Below are 23046 nucleotides of genomic sequence, written 5' to 3'. Positions count from 1 at the left end.
GCTTTTTGGGATTTTTTTTTTACCAAAATTATGTAGCAGAATACAAATTGGCTTAACCACTTAAGCCCCAGCCCTATTTCGGACACTTTTTTTTTACAAGGTAAAATCAATATGTTTTCCTAGAAAACTACTTAGAACCCCCAAACATTATATATATTATTTTAGCAAAGACTCTGGAGAATCAAATGGCGGTCATTGCAATATTTTTTGTCACGCGGTATTTGCGTAGCGGTCTTTAAAACGCCATTTTTTTGGAAAAATTTTGAAAAATCACATTTCACTGCATTTAAAAAATACTAAACAGTAAAGTTAGCCCATTTTTTTTGTATATTGTGAAAGATGATGTCACGCCGAGTAAATATATACCCAACATGTTACAGTTTAAAATTGCGCACACCCGTGGAATGGCGACAAACTACGGTCAATAGAAATCTCAATAGGTGACGCTTTAAATTTTTTTAACGGTTACCAGTTTAGAGTTAGAGTGTAGATCTTTTTTTTTAAATTATTGCTCATGCTCTGGTGATCGTGGCGATACCTCACATGTGTGGTTTGAACAACGATTTCATTTGCGGCTCGACTTCCATATACATTTTTTTTGTGCGCGAGCTAACGGTGACGGCTAAAATTTTTTTTTTTTTTTTCCTATTTATTTTATTTTTTTTTTTTTTAACTTTATTACAGGATTTAAAAAAAAAAAAAAAAAAAAATCTGATCACTTTTATTGCTGTCACAAGCAATGTAAACATCCCTTGTGACACCAATATGCAGTGACAGGTACTCTTTATGGAGGGATCAAGGGTCTAAAAGACCCTAGACCCCTCCACTACACTTCCATGTATGCAAAACGCCGAAAACTGCGTTTTTGCATACATCCGTTTTTTAAATTTGCCGCCTTTTGCAGCACAGTAACCCGGAAGTGACGTCGTGGACGCCGCCTCCGGGTTACGTCATCGGAGACCCGATCAAAGCCGTTTCCGGCTTTAATCGGGACTCCATCCAGGCGGCGGACTTGCCGGCTGGGTGCTCGGGTCTCCCGGTGGGACGGGAGCAGTGTTGGGGTAGTTACTCAAAAAATTTAATTAGTTACTTCTGTAAATTGTAATGAGATTACTTTACTAGTTACTGCATTTGAAAAGTAACTTTACTACTTATTACTTTACCTTCCTCTTTCTTAATTGACCCTGTAGAAGAAGATACATGAAACTCTTTCTGCATAGAGTTTATTGTATAAACACATGCTTTGGGAAACATGAGAACAAAACCTGAAAAAACAGAATAAAACATAAAGTGCAACAAAAAGTCATAAACTTCATCCCTCTCTATTCTTCGAAATAACGATTGTATCGCACGGCTTGGGTAACACAGGAAAGCGCGTTCCTATAGCCTAGTAAAGTAGTGTAGTTACCTCCTATAACCTAGTAAAGTAGTGTAGTTACCAATATTAGTATTGTAACTAGTTACATTACTGTTACCAAAAAAAGTAATGTAGTTACTGTAATCAGTTACTTTGTAACTAGTTACCTCCAACACTGGACGGGAGGCCCGTTGCAAGTCACAGAACGCGGCGGGAGGGGGGGGGGTATGTCCCCCCTCCCACTCGCATCGGTCATTACCGACGGAAAGCCGACCGTTAGCACTAAACCATGGTACCGGAATGATGCCTCTAGCTAGAGGCATCATCCCGGTATAACCCCGCAAATTTACCCGACATACAAATTTTTTTGGGGGGGGGGATTTCATATAAAAATATATTATTTTTTCAAAATTGTCGCTCTTTTTTTGATTATAGCGCAAAAAGTAAAAATTGCACAGGTGATCAAATACCACCAAAAGAAAGCTCTATTTGTGGGGAAAAAAAGGACATAAATTTAATTTGGGTACAACGTCGCACGACCACGCAATTGTCCATTAAAGTAACGCAGTGCCGAATCGCAAAATATGGCCTGGTCAGGAATGGGGTAAAATCTTCCGGTCTTAAAGCGGTTAAAAATACACTAATTGAGAATTTTTTTGTCAAAGACATGTAGCTAAATACATTTTGGCCCTTAATATATGACAAAAATTGAATACATTGGATATTTTTTAACTGTCAAAGTAGAAAAATATTGTTTTCTCTTACGTCCTCCGACAGTCGCCGCCTCTTCATATTCGTCACATATGGGGTATTAGACTTTGCTCCGAAGGAGTAGCTAGGCAACAGAATATGTTAACAATAAAGCTTTAACATATCCCACCCTCAAGGGGTGGTCCCCTCAGTCAATACCCTCCTACTTCCTGCAACCATATCTCAGTTTTAATGTCTAGCTTGTCAGGAGTGGCTGGCTCTCTCTGTGCTGGGACTTTTTGTCCCAGACTCTTTCTTCTTTTTAATATTTTGTTTGAGTTTTCTCTCTACCTTTACTTAGCTGTTATTTTTGTCAGCATTAGTTAGTTCTTCGGACGAAGAGGATCATGCGGACTGGGTCTCGGGCTGATCCCCCTGGTCGCAGGTCGTGGGTCAGTGGCTTCCCAGTCTGCCATCGAGCGTTCAGCCAGGTAACGCTCCTGGCACAGTGAACGACCCATCCCTGTTCGGTGCAGGGATGATTGGTGAGGTGGCTACCTCACCGGACGCTGTGCGGTTTCTTAACCTCCATTATGTGCGTCTTGAATTGCGACTCTCCCTGCCTCATGTGCAGCGGCTTGTTCGCCTGTGCGGGTTCCCCACGCCATGTGAGGTAAGTGTATTTATGTGGGGACCTGTCTGTCTGGGGGGGTCTCAGTCTGGGACTGTGTAACCTGCCTTTAATCACACTGCTTGTCTCCCTATCTCTCGGCTGCATGCTGTGGGCTGCAAGGGGGGGGGGGGGGGAGCTGTATGACACTGTGTGTGTCAGGCTGGGCAGTGTGAGGTGCTGTGTGCTGTGGGGCATGTTTTTTCTTGGCATGTTTGGGCATATACAGCGATCGCTGCGGCGATCTAACATGTATCCTTATATTGGGATGTAATGTGTGTGTTTTTTATGCACTGTGGAGCGGCGTTTTCGGCGCCAAACGACGCCATTTTACCGGCGCCCGCTCCGGCCGCATGGTTTACATGCACGGCGGCCATTTTCTTGTAGCCTCCATAGGCTTACATAGAGCGCCCTGGCAGCATCACTTCCTCTCTCCTGGAACACCGATCGAGGCAGCAGCAGCAGCGGGGTCTCCTCAGGTTTTATCCTTCTGTTCTTGTTATCCATTGCCTGTACTCAGTTTGTATATTCCCTGTGGGGGTCTCATTGTGCCTGAGTGTGGTGCGGTGGGCTGCGCTTGCCGCGCTTGCTAAAAGGGGGCAGTTAACCCTTGGTTGTCTGGCATTACAGGGGCAATGGATTCTCAGGAGGGCAAGTTTCCCACAGTATTGGTGGAAAGCCAGGGGACCGCTGTTTCCCCCCCAGGGGGGGATTTAGCCACTATTGTGGCTGGCCTTGCTGCCCAGGTGCAAATGCTGGTGGCTGCTCAATCTACTAAACGGCCCAGAGTTGCTCTGTCCTCTGATTCTGAGGGTGAAGGTGATGGGGCTGTTCTGGCAGGGACCCCCCTATCGGGGTCCCGCTCCTCTCTTGATCTAGTGGGGTCTGAGGTAGAGGCTGAAGTTGAGGGGGTTGATAATTCTCCCCCTGGCTCGCCTGAAGAGCTTGCAATCATGGATGAGTTGATTGCTTCCATTAAGCAGACGCTACGTTTGCAGGACGAAGTGTGTCCCCCCGCTGCTTTGGCGGCTTATGGGACGCAGAGAAAACGCAGGACGCCGCAGGTTTTTCCCTGCAATGCTGATTTTCAGCGCGCTGTTAAGGATCAATGGCGCGATCTGCGCAAGCCTTTTGCGGTACCAAGTAAATTCAAGCTGCGTTATCCTTTCTCGCCTGCCACTGATGAACGGTGGTGTGTGCCTCCGCCAGTGGATCATGCAATTGCGGTTTTGAACAAAGCCACTGCGATTCCTGCAGAGGGTTCCCCTGTTTTCCGTGATGCCACGGATAGGAGACTGGAGTCTCTTGCCCGTCATACTTATTCTGTTACGGGCTCTATGCTTAAGGCTCTGTTTGCTTCTCTCATGGCGGCCCAGGCGATCGCAAGTTGGACGCAGATGCTTAGGCGCGTCCTAGTGGCCGATTCGGCCTCGGCGGCGACCCTGGATATGGTGGATCAGATCCACCAGGGTGTCATGTATCTGTGTGATGCGGACCTGGACCTGATTCCGTTGGCTGCACGTGTGCACAGCGTGGCGGTGTTGTCTCGCCGCCTGGTTTGGTTGAAATGTTGGTCGGTGGACCAATCTTCACGTAAGACCTTAGCCAATCTACCTTATGATGGGTCTCGCCTTTTTGGGGAGTCCCTGGATGTGTTGATTAAGGGGATCACCGGGGGTAAGAGCACTCTCTTGCCCCATTTCCCCAAGGCTAAGGGGGCTTCTGGGAAGAAGCATGCAAATTTTCGGCCCCCTCAGGGGTCCTTTCGTGCCTTTCGGCCGCACTACAAGGGCAAACCGTTCAAAGGCCAAGGCTCTCAGAAGAAGCCCTGGTCTGGGAAACAGAAGTCCGGCCAATCCGGACCTGCTGCCCATAACAGTTCGGCCTGAAGGGGCGCCCTCACCCAGTTTTGGGGTGGGGGGACGCTTGCTCGGTTTTCTTCAGCCCTGGTTGGCCCGTGTGCGGGACAGATGGGTTCTGGAAATCGTTCGATCTGGTTACAAGATAGAGTTTCTCTCTCGGCCGGAGAGCAGATTTTTTCCCTCAAATCTTCAACTGTCTCCAGAGCGACTGCGGGATCTGCACCTGGCGGTGCGGGACCTGAGGGCTCAGGGAGTGGTGGTTCCGGTGCCTCATCGGGACAGATTTCGGGGGTTTTATTCCAATCTGTTCACCGTGCCCAGGAAGGAGGGCAAGGTTCGTCCGATTCTGGACTTGAAGGCTCTGAACCGCTCTGTGCGGGTTCGCAAGTTCCGCATGGAATCCCTGCGCTCGGTGGTGGCTGCCCTGGTTCCGGGGGAATTCATGGCCTCCATCGATTTGAAGGATGCGTACCTTCACATCCCCATATTCGAGGGTCATCAGAGGTACCTTCGATTTGCCATTGCGGAGGATCACTACCAGTTCGTGGCGTTGCCCTTTGGTCTCGCCTCGGCTCCGCGGGTCTTCACCAAGGTGCTTGCACCGGTTCTGGCATTATTGAGGGCCCAGGGCATTTCTGTCCTGGGGTATCTGGACGACATTCTGGTTCGGTCTGCGACCAGACAGGGTCTGGAGAAGGACCTGTCTGTCACAATGCAAACTCTGCAGGAGTTTGGTTGGACGATAAATGTTCCAAAGTCGACACTGAGTCCGTCGGTTCGTCTCCCCTATCTGGGAATGATACTGGACTCGGTGCAGGCGAAGGTCTTCCTGCCGGAAGACAAACTCAGGACTCTTCAGGAGGAAGTCAGGTCCCTCAGGGACGTTCCACACTCGTCTCTGCGGACGTGTATGAGATGTCTGGGATTGATGGTCTCGGCCTTCGAGGCGATTCCTTTCGCGCAGTTTCACACGCGGGGTCTCCAAGCGGAGATCCTGTCCAAGTGGGACGGGCGACCTCAATCTCTGGATCTTCAGATCTCGTTGAGTCATCGCACCAGGGAAAACCTTCTGTGGTGGCTCCAGTCCCCGTTGGTGTCCGGGGGCAAGTCGTTTCGTCCGATCTCGTGGACGATAATCACCACGGATGCCAGCCTGTCGGGCTCGGGTGGTGTTCTGGGCGTTCTGTCCGCCCAGGGGACCTGGTCGGAGGGGGAGTCTTCCCTCCCGATCAACATTCTGGAATTGCGTGCGATAAGGCTCTGTCTTCATCGCTGGACGGACCGGCTGCAGGGCTGCCCGGTTCGGGTGCAGACGGACAATGCCACGGCGGTGGCCTACATCAACCACCAAGGGGGCACCAGGAGTGCCCGAGCGGCTCGAGAAGTGGCCGACATTCTATCTTGGGCCGAGACTCATGTCCCGGCGATAACGGCGGTTCACATTCCGGGAGTGGAGAACTGGCAGGCGGACTATCTGAGTCGCCAGACCCTGGATCAGGGGGAATGGTCTCTCCACCCGGCTGTCTTCCAGATGTTGTGCGCGAAGTGGGGTCTTCCAGATGTGGACCTGTTCGCGTCTCGCCTCAACTACAAGGTGAAGAGGTTCGTGGCAAGGACGGGCGACCCTCGGGCAGACGCGTCGGACGCGTTAGTGGCCCCGTGGCATCAGGTACAGGCTGATGTACGCGTTTCCACCGATTCAGTTGCTGTCCAGGTTCCTTCGCAGGTTACACTCGGAACGCAGCACGGTGATTCTTGTGGCACCGGACTGGCCTCGCCGGTCCTGGTACGCAGACCTCGTGAATCTGGCGGTCGACGCCCCTTGGCGTCTGCCTCTTCGAGACGATCTACTGTCTCAAGGACCGATTTACCATCCTGCTTTACAGTCGCTGGCTTTGACAGCCTGGCTGCTGAGACCGAGGTCCTGAAGGAGAAGGGTCTCTCTCCAGAGGTCGTTCATACTTTGATCAACGCGAGGAAGTCTTCCTCGGGGAAGGTTTATTACCGTACTTGGAAGGCCTATTTTGCCTGGTGTGAGTCCAGGGGGTTTTCACCCCGCACGTACTCGGTTTCCCGTGTGCTGTCTTTCCTTCAGACGGGTGTCGATCAGCGTTTGGCGCTGGCTACGATAAAAGGTCAGGTGTCTGCGCTGGCCGTTCTGTTTCAACGTCCCGTGGCTTCCAACTCCTTGGTTGGCACTTTTATTCAGGGTGTGCGGCATCTGGTTCCTCCTAGGAGGGATCCTTTGCCCCCTTGGGACTTGAATCTCGTTCTATCTGTGTTACAACGTGCTCCTTTTGAACAGATCAGGGAGATCTCGTTGTCTATGTTGTCCAAAAAGGTCGCCTTTTTGGTGGCGATCACTTCGGCTCGCAGAGTGTCGGAACTGGCGGCTTTGTCCTGCAAGTCTCCGTACCTGGTTGTTCATTTGGATAAGGTGGTCTTGCGACCTAATCCTTCTTTTCTGCCGAAACGAGTTTCGGAATTCCATCTTAACGAGGATATTGTTTTGCCTTCGTTGTGCGCGAAGCCTAAACATCCAAAGGAGGTGAGATTGCACTCTCTGGATGTTGTTCGGGCGATAAGGGTTTACCTTAAATCGACTGAGTCTTTTCGTAGGACGGACTCCTTGTTTGTTCTTCCGGAGGGTCCTCGGAAGGGCATGGCGGCTTCGGCCTCTACCATCGCCAAATGGATCAGGCAGACCATTGAACAGGCCTATGCTTTGCAGGGGAAGGTTCCCCCTGTACCTGTGAAGGCGCACTCTACTAGATCTCTGAGTACGTCTTGGGCCTGCCGTCATGGGGCTTCTGTAGCCCAGGTGTGTAAGGCGGCGACTTGGTCGACCGTGCACACTTTCACAAAATTCTACAAAGTAGATGTTCAGGCATCGGCGGATGCTTCCTTTGGCCGCAAGGTTCTTAGTGCGGCTGTTCCATAGGGTCCCTTGTTGGGGACTCCTGGCTGTTGGGATAGTTTTTTGTATCCCCTGGTTTTTTTGTCTTTTCCTGGGTTGTTGCTCCTGTTGAGCACTTATTTTTGCTGTTGCCCAGCTGGTTTCCTTCCTTTGGTAAGGTTCCTTTCTTTGATGTGGAGACTGCGTTGCCTTTCGGCGCGGATGCGTTTCCCACCCCTCATGTTTGCACTGCTTTGGGACGTCCCCATATGTGACGAATATGAAGAGGCGGCGACTGTCGGAGGACGTAAGAGAAAACGGAATTTTTGTAAAATCTTACCTGTAAAATTCCTTTCTCTGAGTCCTCCGACAGTCGCCGCCCCCGCCCCTCTTTTGGGGTTTGAATGTATACTCTACTGCTATTCCACTAAAACTGAGATATGGTTGCAGGAAGTAGGAGGGTATTGACTGAGGGGACCACCCCTTGAGGGTGGGATATGTTAAAGCTTTATTGTTAACATATTCTGTTGCCTAGCTACTCCTTCGGAGCAAAGTCTAATACCCCATATGTGACGAATATGAAGAGGCGGCGACTGTCGGAGGACTCAGAGAAAGGAATTTTACAGGTAAGATTTTACAAAAATTCCGTTATTTTTATGTTGCTTTTTTTTAATATCGCAAAAAAAATTTCGTTTGGGTACGGCGTTGCATGACTGCGCAATTGTCAGTTAAAGTCGCACAGTGCCGAATCGCAAAAAGTGGCCCAGACGTAAGACAGCGAAATCCTCCGGTGGTAAAGTGGTTAAAGCCCAAAATCTAAAAATCGCAGAGGTGATCAAATACCACCAAAAGTAAGCTCTATTTGTGGGGAAAAAAGGAGATCAATTGTATTTGGGTACAGCGTCGCACGACCGTGCAAATGTTGGTTAAAGTAATGCAGTGCCGAATCGCAAAAAATGGCCTGTTCATTAAGGGGGTAAAACCTTCCAGAGTTGAAGTGGTTAAAGGAAACCTTTTATAGAGGGAAGTATACAGGCTACCATTGCTGCTTTCTAAAATACTTTTACATACCTGTCTTGGGTTTCAGAACTTTGAGTCACTGACCTAAAACTGCAGGCACCTCAAGTGGGGAGAAATCAGAATTCTTTATATGCACACTTATTTCAGGTCAGTGAAGTCCTAAAACTATTGGATCAACTTGGCAGCCAATCAACATATTTCTACCAGTACAGGTTTCCTTTAACAAAGTAAATTAAAATGATTGTAAAACAACCCATTTAGTTTAATATATAAATAAATGGCAAAACATTTGTGTATAGATACAAAAACATTATAAATACCGTATTTATCTGCGTATAACTGGCACCTAAATTTTAGGAGAGAAATTTCAGGAAAAAAGCTGAAATTTATAATAAATAGCTTTTAACTCGGGACATATATATATATTTTTTTAATCAAATACAGTCTCACCAGTGCCCACGAATGCAGCCTCATCTGCGCAGTGCCCACGAATGCAGCCTCATCAGCGCAGTGCCCACGAATGCAGCCTCGCCAGCGCAGTGCCCACGAATGCAGCCTCGCCAGCGCAGTGCCCACGAATGCAGCCTCTTCAGCACAGTGCCCACGAATGCAGCCTCGCCAGCGCAGTGCCCACGAATGCAGCCTCGCCAGCGCAGTGCCCACGAATGCAGCCTCGCCAGCGCAGTGCCCACGAATGCAGCCTCGCCAGCGCAGTGCCCACGAATGCAGCCTCGCCAGTGCCCATACATGCAGCCTCGCCAGTGCCCATACATGCAGCCTCGCCAGTGCCCATACATGCAGCCTCGCCAGTGCCCATACATGCAGCCTCGCCAGTGCCCATACATGCAGCCTCACCAGCGCCCATACATGCAGCCTCGCCAGTGACACTATCCGAATCACTTTTAAAAATGTCCAGGAAGCAGCGCCTGAGAGATATGAGGGCGGGTGGCGCCGAGGAGAAGGAAGGACGGCTGTCATCAGAAGTCCCAGCGCCTATGATAGACGTCGGCATAGGAGGCGGGACTTCCGATGACAGCTCGTCCTTCCTTCTCCTCGACGCCGCCCGCCCCCTTTTACCTCTTGGCACTGCTTCCTGGGCATTTTTTTTTTTTTTTATATCAGCGTATAACACGCACTGTTACTTTTTTCCTCCATTTTTAGGAGGAAAAAGTGCGTGTTATACCCCGATTAAATACAGTACTTTTTTTTTTTTTTTTTTTTTTTTTTTTTTTTTTTTATTATTAATAATATTTATTTATTTTTTTTACAAGTGATCACATTCCCTCTGCTCTCAGCTGCATAAGAGCTGGGGGAAGGAGAAACAGCAGTGAATGGCTATGCAGAAGGGGGTGTGTCCAATCATTGGAGGAGAGCAAGCTGAGTTCCTAGCATAGCCAGAGAACTGACCATGGTGTGTTCTCCTGCTTAGTGTGGTCAGTTTTTAATAGGAAAGCAGAGGGACTGGCAGGAATACCAGGGATTTCACAGAAAGGAAGCAATACAAAGAGAACAGGATACTTTATCATACAAATAGATGGTACAGCAGGCACATATCCTGAATGTGAAATGTTGAGTTTACATACTCTTTAGAAGTACAGCCAAAGCTCGTTTGGCGGTAATTCTGCTGTGGATCACAGAAGTGCAGTTGGTTTTTCACTCCTGTGACCCGCTGTCAGCTGACGTCACAGGGCCAGCCCAGGCTTGGGAAAGATTGCGACCATATGGTCACGATCCACCCAGATGCCTGGACCAGCACCTGGCTCAGCCTTCAGCGAGCCAGTGAGAGCCTAAGCCAGCCTCTCTCTCCCCCTTCACAGCCCAGTGCTCCAGTGAGGGGTGGGGGTTGGGGCAGAGCAAAGAGCCGGTAACTGACAGTCACCAGCTCTCTGCTAACAGAGCACTGAGAACTGAGCGATCAGCAGTGTTTGATTGCTCAGTTCTCTGTCTTGGAGCCGGTGGGGGACCGATCCATGCTGCATCCACCCAGTAAGTATAAATTCTTTAAAAAAAAAAAAATGATGTATTTTGCTAGTACTGATATATTTGCTTACATTTTGCAAACTGTTAACAGCCTCTGTTCTTGTTTTGGCAGGGATGTTTGCCACAGTAGCAGGGATCTCCCAGCGTGCTCCAGTTCGATGGTCTGAGAATGTAATTGGAGCTGCAGTGTCTTTCCCTTATGTGCTGGCTTTAGATGAAGAATTCATCACAGTGCACAGCATGCTGGACCAACAGCAGAAACAAAGCCTACCCTTCAAAGAAGGAGTTATCCTGCAGGATTTTGAAGGTACTGGTTGTGAATTGGGGTTTGTAAAATAAAGTAAAGTAAAACACATTTATATATATATATTTATAACATTCCAGAATATGATGGTCCAAATGCCTCGCGCGCATGGGTGCGTGAAGCAGTACAGCTTTAGGTGATAAAAAAAAAAAAAAGGCTGTTTTTTTTAAATTTTTTTTATTTAAAATAAAATAAAGGTTATACTTACCTGCTCTGTGCAACGACATAGTACAGAGAGGTCCCTTTCCTGCTATACTGGCAGTCTGTTGCCATGGACACACACAGCGCCGGAAAGCCATTCCCCGCTTCTTCTTACAGCAGTTTGACTGCCTCAGTGTTTCCAGTAAAAACATGAAGTCAGGGGAGCGATTCTACGGTTAAAACAGCGCTTAAAGTAGAGTTCCACCCAAAAGTGGAACTTCCGCTTTAGGTAGTCCTAACCCCCTGACATGCCACATTTGGCATGTAATTTTTTTTGGGGGGGGAGCGGGTACCTAGTTTTGACAGGTACCCGCTCCCACTTCCGCTCGGAGCGCAGCGGCTCCCTGAGCGGAAGTTCTCCTCTACCCCTCCCTCCCTGCAATCTTTTGGGACATGTCAGAGGTCCCAGAAGATTGCCGGCCAATCAAGACGCGCAGCACAACTCGTGCATGCGCAGTGCGTACCCAGCTGTGAAGCCGCAAGCTGTCACAGCTGGGTGCCCACACCAGTGATGCCGGCACCGCCGAGACCAGAGGGAGAGGATCGAGGCTTCGGGCGGCTGCATCGCTGGTTCATGGGACAGGTGAGTGTGTGTTTATTAAGTCAGCAGCTACACTTTTTGTAGCTGCTGACTTTTAGTAAACACAGAAAAGGCTGGAACTCCGCTTTAAGTGATGACAGGAGTCAGTAAAGTGTTTAGGGGTGGGGGTGGGTAGGACAGATAGTGGGGCATTTTTTTACTTTATTGCAGAGCATGCATTAAGGTTAAAAAAAATAATAATAATAATTTGACTTTACAACCACCTTCAATTTGTGGTTATATTTTGGCACCCAGGGAGACACAGATACAGCATATGGCTGTCTATAGCAATTAACGGTTGTACACAAGTATATGCTGTAGTTACATAAACGAATGCATGAGCGTAAACCCCTGGATGTGCCTATTATACGTGTGGTGAAATCATTCAAATCGCTGGCCGTAGAAAATAAATTTATTATTTATGTATCTTTCTACATAGATGTGTAAATGTCAGCCCCACTTTAAATGTCTGAATGTTTCATGTTAGATAGAAGTTAGGAATGTTAGGATTCGATTTCTCATTGAGCTTTATGGGTTTTTGGGAGCCTGATTTTTCCTACTCTTTGCTTTCGCTGTATGCAAGAACAAATTATACAGGCAAAAAAATATATATATATGTGTGTGTGTGTGTGTGTGTATATATATATAGATCACATACCTGGTACGTCATTGGACTTCAAGCGGGACCCCGATACCGTTTTTTTTAGAGCTGATGGTCGGCTCTCTCGCAATAGCACCCGGAGTGGCTAAGTAGCCACTCTGTTGCTATTACAAGCAACAGGAGTGGACAATCTTTTTGACCCCAGATCCCTCCATAAAGAGTACCTGTCACCTTCCTATTGCTGTCACAAGGATGTTTACATTCTTTGTGACTGCAATAAAAGTGATTGAAAAAAAAACCATTTAAAGCAACAAGCTCGCAAATAGTGATCATCCCACACATGAGGTATCTCCGTGAACATCAGATCATGGGCAGTAATTCTAGCACCAGACCTCCTCTGTAGAAAGTGGTAACCTGTAAAGGCTTTTAAAGCATCGTCTATGGATAGTAAAATTCACATTAAAATTGCGCAGACCCACACACGACAAAGCATGACAAGTTTTGGTATCTATTTACTCAGCGTGACCTTATCTTTTACAAAAAAAAATGGGCTATGCATTGTGTTTGTGTTTAGAAAAACCGCCGCACAAATACCTCATGACATAAAAAAACGACTGCCATAAAAAAAAAAAGTAAAATGTTTGGGGGTTCTAAGAAATTTTCTAACAAAAATACTGACAAATGCCTGAAAAAGGCTAGGTCCTTAAAGCGAAGCTCCACTTGTTCACACCCTCCCCTCTTCACTGCCACATTTGGCACTTTTTGGGGGGGGATGCGGGTACCCTCTAGAGCTCCGCTCTAGTAAGATCGCTGCACAGTGATTTGCATCATGTCTGGCCCCTCCTCATTCCCCCACCCATCACTGCGTTTTGGGACCTGGATGTGTCCCAGAAGTCGACTGGACCATTCAGAAAACGCAGTGTGACTCACACAAGTGCAGTAGGAAACCGGCTGTGAAGCTAATGCCCCATACACACGTGCAGATTATCTGCAGACTTTTGTCTGCAGACTTACCAAAACCATATAATATGAGGTCAAACCTAAACACTTTCAATTTGTATGCAATCCGGCAGGCCCTTGCACTACATAGAAAAGGTAAGTCTGCAGACAAAAGTCTGCAGATAATCTGCAGGTGTGTATGGGGCATTACTTGCAATTCCAGCACCTGCACCCAAAGCCAATGGACAAATTGGCTTGAGATGCCGACATTGCAGAATCCCTGGACAGGTAAGAGTCCTTATATTAAAAGTTAGCAGCTACATTATTTGTAGCTAGCTGGTGACTTTTTTTATTTATTTTTGGAAGGGTACTAGGCACCTCTCTGGGCTACATTACATCAGATGGCTTTGTACCATTACCACAATGGCAGAGAGAGAATTGTTTTGAACTGTGCACAGTGAAGATGTTTGCACACTAGGGACATTTGCATGGAATTCCATGTTGTGTTTTTGTATTAATTTCTTGTGAACAGTGTTTCATCCATTGCAAGGAAACTGAAGCACAGTCAGCACTATAAGTAAACTCAATGACCCCTACCGGAAATGGTGCAGCGTACGTAAGCAATTGGAATAATCACTGAATAGACACCAATAGGACATTTTCTTGTCTGTTAGTTTCCTCATAGGATTCAGTGATAGAAAAAAAAAAAAAAAGACCAAAACAGTCTTCAAAAATATGGATTTCAACTGTTCTCTAATATTCATAAATTTATGAATGTAATATAATAAATTCCTTCAAAACACTTTAAGTAGTTAATTCTTTTATATGTTACCTTGAACACCATTTAATGTTCGAACCAACAAATGTACTTGTGAAATATGCTTGAATACAATCATAAGTTCAACAATGAATTCTCTCCTAATATAAAAAGTGACACTAATGTTTAAAATTTGAATATTAATTAATATTTGTTGTTATACTATTGACACTATCGATACCTACTCCTTTTATGTTGTGTACCTTTTTTCTATACGTGATTTAAATTAAGAGTCGGTTCACACTAATCCGACTCGAAGTCGCCCCGACTTCGGGCGACTAATGAAGTCGCCCGTGCAGCGCGACTTCAGCGCGGCTTGCAACAACTTCTCATAATAGAAGTCAATGCAAGTCACACCGACTTTGCAAAAAAATAGTGCAGGAACCTTTTTCTAAGTCGGAGCGACTTGAGTCACTGTGATTAAAACTGTTCCATTGCACAGCATTGGAAGCTACTTGTCAGGCGACTTGGTCGCCTGACAAATCGGATCAGTGTGAACCGGCAGTAACACAACTGTTTAAAAAAATTACATCTTCCAATCCAGGAATACTCATTTTTTTCTTTTTTTTTTTTCTTTAATTGTTAGAACCAGAAGTGTTTTTTTTTTTTTTTTTTTTTTTTTACTTTTTTTATTGTTTTTTTACATATTGTCAGCATTAGCTTGTTTCCTTCCTCTTATCAGAACAGGATATGCTCGGGAACAGGTCAACAGCACATATATTCACATTGCCTTAATGATAAGAGTGAACCTAGCAGAAAACAGGACACTGGAATAATAGCATTGATTTAATTTTAGGCAAACTTTTAGTTCTGGTAGATATAATGCAGAGAATCACAGTAGCGCGGAATACTGCTAAATCATTACAGAAGAAATGTTACATTAGGTTTATCCTCTTGCAGGATGGCCATGGCTATCACTGTTTATAACCTCAGCAGGTTTGCTTCAACACATTGAGCACAATAAAAGGAAAATACCCTGTAAACCTGTTAAAATTCTTACTCCAGCACTTGCAGTTTAAAACTTTCAAGGCTGCTGGCTCCTGCTCCCAGTGCTGCTTCCCTAAATTTCCTTTCTTCACAGGATAGTGTTAAAGTGACAAATGTTTTTTTTTTTTTTAAAAGGGAAATTCTATTCAAGTATGTATTCTTAAAGTGGGGCTCCAGTCTCTGAAGTGAAAATTTAAATTCACCAGCTACAAAAACTGTAGCTGCTGACTTTTAATAAACAGCCACTCACCTGTCCCACGATCCAGCGTGTGCTCACCTCAGTTGTGTTCTCCCTGTGTCCTCCCTTGCCAGCATCTTCACTATGGGCACTTGGCTGTGACAGCTTGCGGCTTCACAGCCAGGTGCCCATTGTGCATGGGCGAGCTGCGCTTTGTGACTGGTCCCAAAGTCTTCTGTGATCTGTCACGTGTCCCAGAAGAGTTTGAGAAGGAGAGGGAAAGAAACTGACAGTCACCCTCTGTCTGCGCACGAGAACCGAGTGATCAGCTGTCTTTGATTGCTTAGAGCCAGCGGGGGACATATGCAGCATCCACCTAGGTAAGTATTATTTTAAAGAACAAAAAATCATGTGCAGAATTTAAAGAGGAAATGCTTTTTATTTTGGTCCTCCTTCTAGCAATATAAAAATTGCTCAGGAGACACTTGTCCTTTTTTTTTCCCCCCTCTTACAGCTGTGTATATTGGTTTATTTGAAAATTCTACTCAGCAATGTACCAATATTAATTAACATATTTCCTGTGTAATAACTGTTTTCTTTGCTGTAGTATTGTATAGATAGATATATTAACTGTTATCTGGGTTCCTTGTACATCCTATTCCGCTGGCGACTACATGGTGCTTTGCCTTTTTTTTTATAATGTACATGAATCCTGCATTGAAACTAGGAAGCTTAGTTTGCATCTGTTCAGTAGCTTACAAGACTAGACCCAGGTTGGTGGAAGAGCTCTTTTCTGGTGTGTCCAGAATAAAACCGGGCAGGTCTGTCCTATATTGTCTATTACATACCAAAACATTGGATTGGGTCTGCTTCACCTTTTAAATAGCTGATATTTGGGCCTATTGGTTGTAGGCTACGTCTGAGGGTTCTCCTTTTTGAAATGGTTAAATTAGCCGAAAGCAACAAATGCACTAAGGCCTCGCTTTGGCCCAGAGTAGCAGAATAATGGTTTTATAGTCAGTTACTTTAACACAAAACTAGTAAAATGTGAGCATCTTCTGCTTGCCATCACTACTTTATTGCGGCGCTGGTAAACAAAGGGTATTTCGGCAGGGCCCCATAAGTGCTGTGTTTTTTTTCTTTTTACTTTCTGATCATTTTTGTTCCACATGTTTTACAGGGCGGGTGATTGTAGCAACTACAAATGGTGTATATGTTTTAATTCCCTTACCTTTGGAGAAACAGATTCAGGATCTACTATCAAACCAGAGGGTAGAAGAAGCACTTGTGCTAACTAAAGGAGCACGGCGCAATATTCCAAAGGAGAAATTTCAGGTGTGCTTTTAAACTTCCATCTCTGAAATATAGACAAACTACCTGTTGCTTAAAACCACTGCAGTCATGAAGAAGTGGAAGCATGTGTGTTGAAATAGAATGGATCTAAATGGGCCTAATGCCCTTAGACTGCATCTCAGTTCTATATCTGCTTGTAATAAATTACTGCACAATCTTGGTGCAATAATACATTAGAGCAGCTATTCCTTCCACTAACACAAACAATGGGACGATAGTTCTTCCACTGACACCAACAATGGGGCGCTATTCCTTCCACTGACACCAACAATGGGGCGCTATTCCTTCCACTGACACCAACAATGGGGCGCTATTCCTTCCACTGACACCAACAATGGGGCGCTATTCCTTCCACTGACACCAACAATGGGGCGCTATTCCTTCCACTGACACCAACAATGGGGCGCTATTCCTTCCACTGACACCAACAATGGGGCGCTATTCCTTCCACTGACACCAACAATGGGGCGCTATTCCTTCCACTGACACCAACAATGGGGCGCTATTCCTTCCACTGACACCAACAATGGAGAGCTATTCCTTCCACTGACACCAACAATGGGGCGCTATTCCTTCCACTGACACCAACAATGGAGAGCTATTCCTTCCACTGACACCAACAATGGGGCGCTATTCCTTCCACTGACACCAACAATGGAGGGCTATTCCTTCCACTGAGACTAACAATGGGGCACTATTCCTTCCACTGATATTAACAATGGGGCACTATTCCTTCCACTGATACTAACAATGGGGCACGATTCCTTCCACTGATACGAACAATGGGGCACTATTTTTTCCACTAACACCAACAATAGGGCACTATTCCCCCACTGGCACCAAAGATAGGTAATTGTTTATTTCCAGTGGATGCCAGGACATTTTCTACACCCACTGGGCCTAGTCCGGTCACCCTAAAGTCTGAAGGACCGTAAACTTGCCCTTTGTTTATAAAGATTGGAGACCCCTGCATTACAGTAAAACATTTTTGGAAAGAGAATATTACCATGCTTATTTTTTGCATTTAGTAAAGCTCAACTAGTTATGGTAGTTGAAGGGCATGTTCTAGTAGCTTCTGTATTACAGTGGGAATGTTTTCAGTTTGTCTGCTCTATTGTGGTAGTGAAAGCTGTGTATGTAGACCTTTCTGGCCTTGCCAAGGATCAGCCTAAACTACTAGTATGTTTATCACAATATTATATTTCTACAGGTTATGTACAGAAGAATCCTGCAACAGGCTGGATTTATACAGTTTGCTCAGCTTCAGTTTTTAGAAGCAAAAGAATTATTCAGGTAAATCATTCTTTTATATCAGTACGGTGCATCCCAAAGTATTCACAGCGCTTCACTTTTTCCACATTTTGTTATGTTACAGCCTTATTCCAAAATGGATTAAATTCATTATTTTCCTCAAAATTTTACAAACAATACCCTATAATGACAACGTGAAAGTTGCAAATTTATTAAAGCGGAGTTCCGGGCACAAAAACGATATTTTTTTTTTTTTTTTTGTGCCCCTCCGCTAGGTAGACCTCACCTGAAAAGGAATTGGATAGTTATTTTTTTTTTGTTTACTTACCTTGTAATTGAAGATCGAAGATACTCACCTCAGAGTACTTCCTCCCTCGGAGCCGCGGCTCACCCCGTCACTTCCTGTCTCGCTATGATTCCTGGGAGCTGAACGTCATAGCTCCCAGGAATCAATGCGACGGCACCGGCCCCGCTCGTCATTTCCGGGCGACGCTGCATTCCCCTGCTAAACAGCTTCTGGGCATGCCCAGAAGCTGTGGAGAAATGCGGCGCCGCACCGCAAGTGACGAGAGGGGCCGGTGCAGGCGCATTCTGGGACAAGAAGACACAGAAGAGGACCGCGCCGGCTTCAGCTGCCCACAAGAGAGATGGAAACGCTGTGGAAGAAATTTTATAAGTAAGTATTTCTTCTAAAAAGTAAGTGCGAACCGGGACAGATCAGAGGCTAGCCATTGTGGAATGTGCTAGCCCTGACTGTCCCGGGGGTATGTTTAGTAAAAAATTACTTCTGTGCCCGGAACTCCGCTTTAAAAATAAAAAACGAAACAAAATCCCATGTACATAAGTATTCACAGCCTTTGCTTAAAACTTTGTTGAAGCACCTTTGGCATCAATTCTAGCCTCAAGTCTTTTTGAGTATGATGCTACAAGCTTGGCACACCGATATTTGGGCAGTTTCTCCCATTCTTCTTTGGAGGACCTCTCAAGCGCCATCATCTTGGATGAGCGGTTCGGTGCACAGCCATTTTCAGATCTCTCCAAAGATGTTCAATCAAGTTTTAGTCTGGGCTCTGGCTGGGCCACTCAAGGACATTCACAGAGTTGTCCGTAGCCACTCCTTTGTTCTCTTGGCTGTGTGCTTAGGGTCGTTTTCCTTTTGGAAGATGAACCTTCGCCCCAGTCTGAAGTCTAGAGCGCTCTGGAGCAGGTTTTCATCAAGGATGTCTCTGTACATTGCTGCATTCATCATTCCCTCGATCCTGACTAGTCTCCCAGTTCCTGCTGCTGAAAAACTTTCCCACAGCATCATGCTCCCACCACCATGCTTCACTGTAGGAATGGTATTGGCCAGGTGAGAAGAGGTGCCTGGTTTCCTCCAGACATAACACTTGCCATTCTGGCCAAAGAGTTCAATCTTTGTTTCATCAGACCAGAGAATTTTGTTTCTCATGGTCTGAGAGTCCTTCAGGTGCCTTTTGGCAAACTCCAGGTGGGTTTGTGCCTTTTACTGAGGAGTGGCTTCCGTCTCTCCACTCTACCATACAGGCCTGATTGATGGAGTGCTGCAGAGATGATTGTTCTTCTGGAAGGTTCTCCTTTCTCCACAGAAAAACGCTGGAACTCTGTGAGAGTGACCATCGTGGTTCTTGGTCACCTTTCTGACTAAAGCTTTTCTCCCATGATCGCTCAGTTTGGCTGGGTGCCCAGCTCTAGGAAGAGTCCTGGTGGTTCCAAACGTCTTCCATTTATGGATGATGGAGGCCACTGTGCTCATTGGGACCTTCAATGCTGCAGACATTTTTCTGTGCCTCCATACAATCCCATCTTGGAGGTCTACAGACAATTCCTGGATCTCTGTGGCTTGGTTTGTGCTCTGATAACTGTTGGACCTTATATAGACAGGTGTGTGCCTTTTCTAAATCCTGTCCAGTCAACTAAATTTACCACAGGTCGACTCCAATCAAGATGTAGAAATAGCTCAAGGATGATCCGTGGAAAAGGATGGCTGTGGATACTTCTGTACACATGATTTTTTTGTTTTCTATTTCTATTAAATTTGCAAAGATTTAAAACAAACTTCTTTCACGTTGTCATAGGGTATTGTTTGTAGAATTTTGAGGAAAATAATAAATGTAATCAATTTTGGAATAAGGCTATAACATAAATGTGGAAAAAGTGAAGTGCTGTGAATACTTTCCAGATGCACTGAATATTCTCACTGGCAGTATGCACTGCTGTATACATGGTTATATCCATGCTCATATGAGAATGTATTCAAATGAGGTTGTAGCATGATTGAGTATATGCATTTTTAAATTCTGCTTGGATCATGCACACCAAACACAACAATAATGAAAAGATACAGGCCGATGAGGATGTAGAGATTATACAGAGAGAGATTGTAAATTAACTATTTCAGGTTATTTTTGTTTTCCAAAGCTCATAGCAAGACCAAAAGTAATGTTTTTGTATTTAAAGTGTTACTAAACCCAGGACCCTGCATTCACTATATCTGTTCTCCCACAGTACACACAACATGGAAATGCAATAGTTTTAGTAAATCTATAAACTGCTAAATACCTTTTTTCATCAGCAGTTAGAACAGTCTTGTGACTTCTATCAGTGTCTGGTTAAAGCATGTAGGAAAAGTTTTCATTCTGCTATGGCTTTCCTATGAGGATGCAGGACCCCTGACCCTCTGTCTGGAAAGTGCTGATTGGCCCTGTGCTGATCACATGCAGTCTCCCCAAGAAAGTAAAAAAAAAAAAAACACTCTAGCAATACACACCAACCTGAGCATGTGCAGCTTGTCCCCAAGACTCTTTAATATCCGAGATTGGGGACAGTGGAAGAAGGGAAGGAACAGAGAAGACAGGTTCAAACAGCCTTTTTACACAATGCAGAGGATTAACCCCTTAGGTTCCACAGTGAGTATAGTGAGCATGCTTTACTGCATATACAGCTCTGGCCAAAAGCTTTGAGAATGACGCAAATAGTTTTGCAAAGTCTGCCTCAGTTTTTATGATGACAGCTTGCATATACTCCAGAATGTTATGAAGAGTGATTATATGAATTACATTTAATTGCAACGTCCCTCTTTGCCATTACAATGAACTAAATCTCTCTCCCCCCCCCCCCCCCCCCAAAAAAAAAAACTTCCACTGCATTTCAACCCTGCCACAAAAGGACCAGCTGACGTGTCAGTGATTCTCTCGTAACACCGGTGTCGGTGTTGACAAGGCTGGAAATCACTCTGTAATACTGATTGAGTTAGAAAAACAGACGGGAAGCTTTAAAAGGAGGGTGGCGCTTGAAATCATTGTTCTTCCTCCATTAACCATGGTTACCTACAAAGAAACATGTGCAGTTATCATTGCTTTGCACAAAAAAGGAATCCCAGGCAAGGATATTGTTGCTACTAAGATTGGACCTAAACCAACCATTTATCGGCTCATCAAGAACTTCAAGCAGAGAGGTTTAATTATTGTGACGAAGGCTTCAGCGTGGCAAAAAAAAGTCCAGCAAGCGCCAGAACCGTCTCCTACAGTTAATTCAGCTGTGGGATCAGGCACCACCAGTGCAGAGCTTTCTCAGGAATGGCAGCAGGCAGGTGTGAGGGCATCTGCATGCCCAGTGAGGCGAAGACTTTTGGAGGATGGCCTGGTTTTAAGAAGGGCAGCAAAGAAGCCACTTCTCTCCAGGAAAAATATCCGGGGCAGACAGATATTCTGCAAAAGGTACAGGAATTAGACTGCTAAGGACTGGGGTGAAGTATTTTTCTCTGATGAATCTTCTTTCTGATTGATTGTGGCACCCAGATAAAACCTTGTCCAGAGATGAAAAGGTGAGCGCTACCATTAGTCCTGTGTCATGCCAACAGTAAAGCATCCTGAGACCATTTATGTGTGGGGTTACTTCTCAGCCAAGGAAGTTGACTCCCTCACAATGCTGCCTAAGAACACAGCTGTGAATAAAGAATGGTACAAAAACATCCTCCGAGAGCAACTTCTCCCAACCATCCAACAGTTTGGTAATGAACAATGCCTTTTACAGCATTATGGAGCACCTTGCCATAAGGCAAAAATGATAACTAAGTGGCTTAAGGAACAAAACCTGGAAATTTGGGGTCTATGGCCAGGAAACTCCCCAGACCTTAATCCCATTAAGAACTTGACGTCAATCCTCAAGAGGCGGGTGAACAAACCCCCCCCCCCCCCCCCACAAATTCTGACAAACTTCAAGCATTGATTTTGCAAGAATTGGCTGCCTTCACTCAGGATGTGGCCCAGAAGTTGATTGACAGCATGTCAGGACGAATTGCAGAGGTCTTGAAAAAGAAGGGTCAACAATGCATTATTGACTCATTGCATAAACTTAAAGTGGAGTTCCACCCATTTTTGGAAATTTAGATCTATGTAATCCCCTTTAAAATGGCTTTTACCAATGGAAACTTTTTTTTTTTTTTTGCTAGTAAGTACCTTAATTTCGGCATTATTGCTCCTCTCCTCACTTCCTGGTCCGATCGGCGATGACGTCATTCGGCGATCCGCAGTGTCTGCTGGGATGTATTCTATTCCAGAAATCTCGCAGTAGCTGTATCTGTACTGAGCCGTGCCTGCCCCGCCTCCGCCCCGCCTCCGCCTCGCCTCCTCTAATTGAGTTGCATTGTATGAATGTATTAAGGCTGTTCTCTGCCCCGCCTCCGCCCCGCCTCCTCTCATTGAGTTGCATTGTATGAATGTATTAAGGCTGTTCTCTGCCCCGCCTCCTCTCATTGATTTGTAAGAGGAGGTGGGGCGGAGGCGGGGCGGAGGCGGGGCAGAGAACGGCCTTAATACATTCATACAATGCAACTCAATGAGAGGAGGCGGGGCGGAGGCGGGGCGGAGGCGGGGCAGGCACGGCTCAGTACAGATACAGCTACTCCGAGATTTCTGGAATTGAATACATCCCAGCAGACACTGCGGATCGCCGAATGACGTCATCGCCGATCGGACCAGGAAGTGAGGAGAGGAGCAATAATGCCGAAATTAAGGTACTTACTAGCAAAAAAAAAAAAAAAAAGTTTCCATTGGTAAAAGCCGTTTTAAAGGGGATTACATACAGCTATGTATTCCAACCTATTAAAAATGGGTGGAACTCCGCTTTAATGTAATTTTCAATGAAAGTGTTTGGCACTTATGAAATGCTTGTAATTATGTCATTATACCATAGTAACGTCTGACAAAAAGATCGGAAAACATTGAGGCAGGAGACTTTGTGAAAATTAATATTTGTGCGATTCTCAGAACTTTTGACCACAGCTGTACAGACTGATTTTACTGTTGTGGGTTTAGTAACACTTTAACTACTTGCTGACC

At 45.7% G+C, this 23046-nt stretch overlaps 1 protein-coding gene across 1 annotated transcript in view; it reads left to right on the top strand.

The window, feature by feature from the left end:
- Window positions 1–23046, top strand: part of TGFBRAP1 (transforming growth factor beta receptor associated protein 1) — an 86157-nt gene that overhangs the window by 25499 nt on the left and 37612 nt on the right. The window contains exons 3-5 of the mRNA XM_082247370.1: window positions 10588–10782; window positions 16263–16417; window positions 17646–17728. Coding sequence (XP_082103496.1) covers window positions 10588–10782; window positions 16263–16417; window positions 17646–17728 — 433 coding nt within the window. The remainder of the gene's footprint in view (window positions 1–10587; window positions 10783–16262; window positions 16418–17645; window positions 17729–23046) is intronic.

This window comes from Pelophylax lessonae (assembly GCF_965119305.1).
Source record: "Pelophylax lessonae genome assembly, chromosome: 2".
In the NCBI taxonomy this organism is placed as follows: domain Eukaryota; kingdom Metazoa; phylum Chordata; class Amphibia; order Anura; family Ranidae; genus Pelophylax; species Pelophylax lessonae.
The sequence above is the reverse complement of the archived record's forward strand: the minus strand, read 5'-3'. Positions and strand labels throughout refer to the sequence as shown.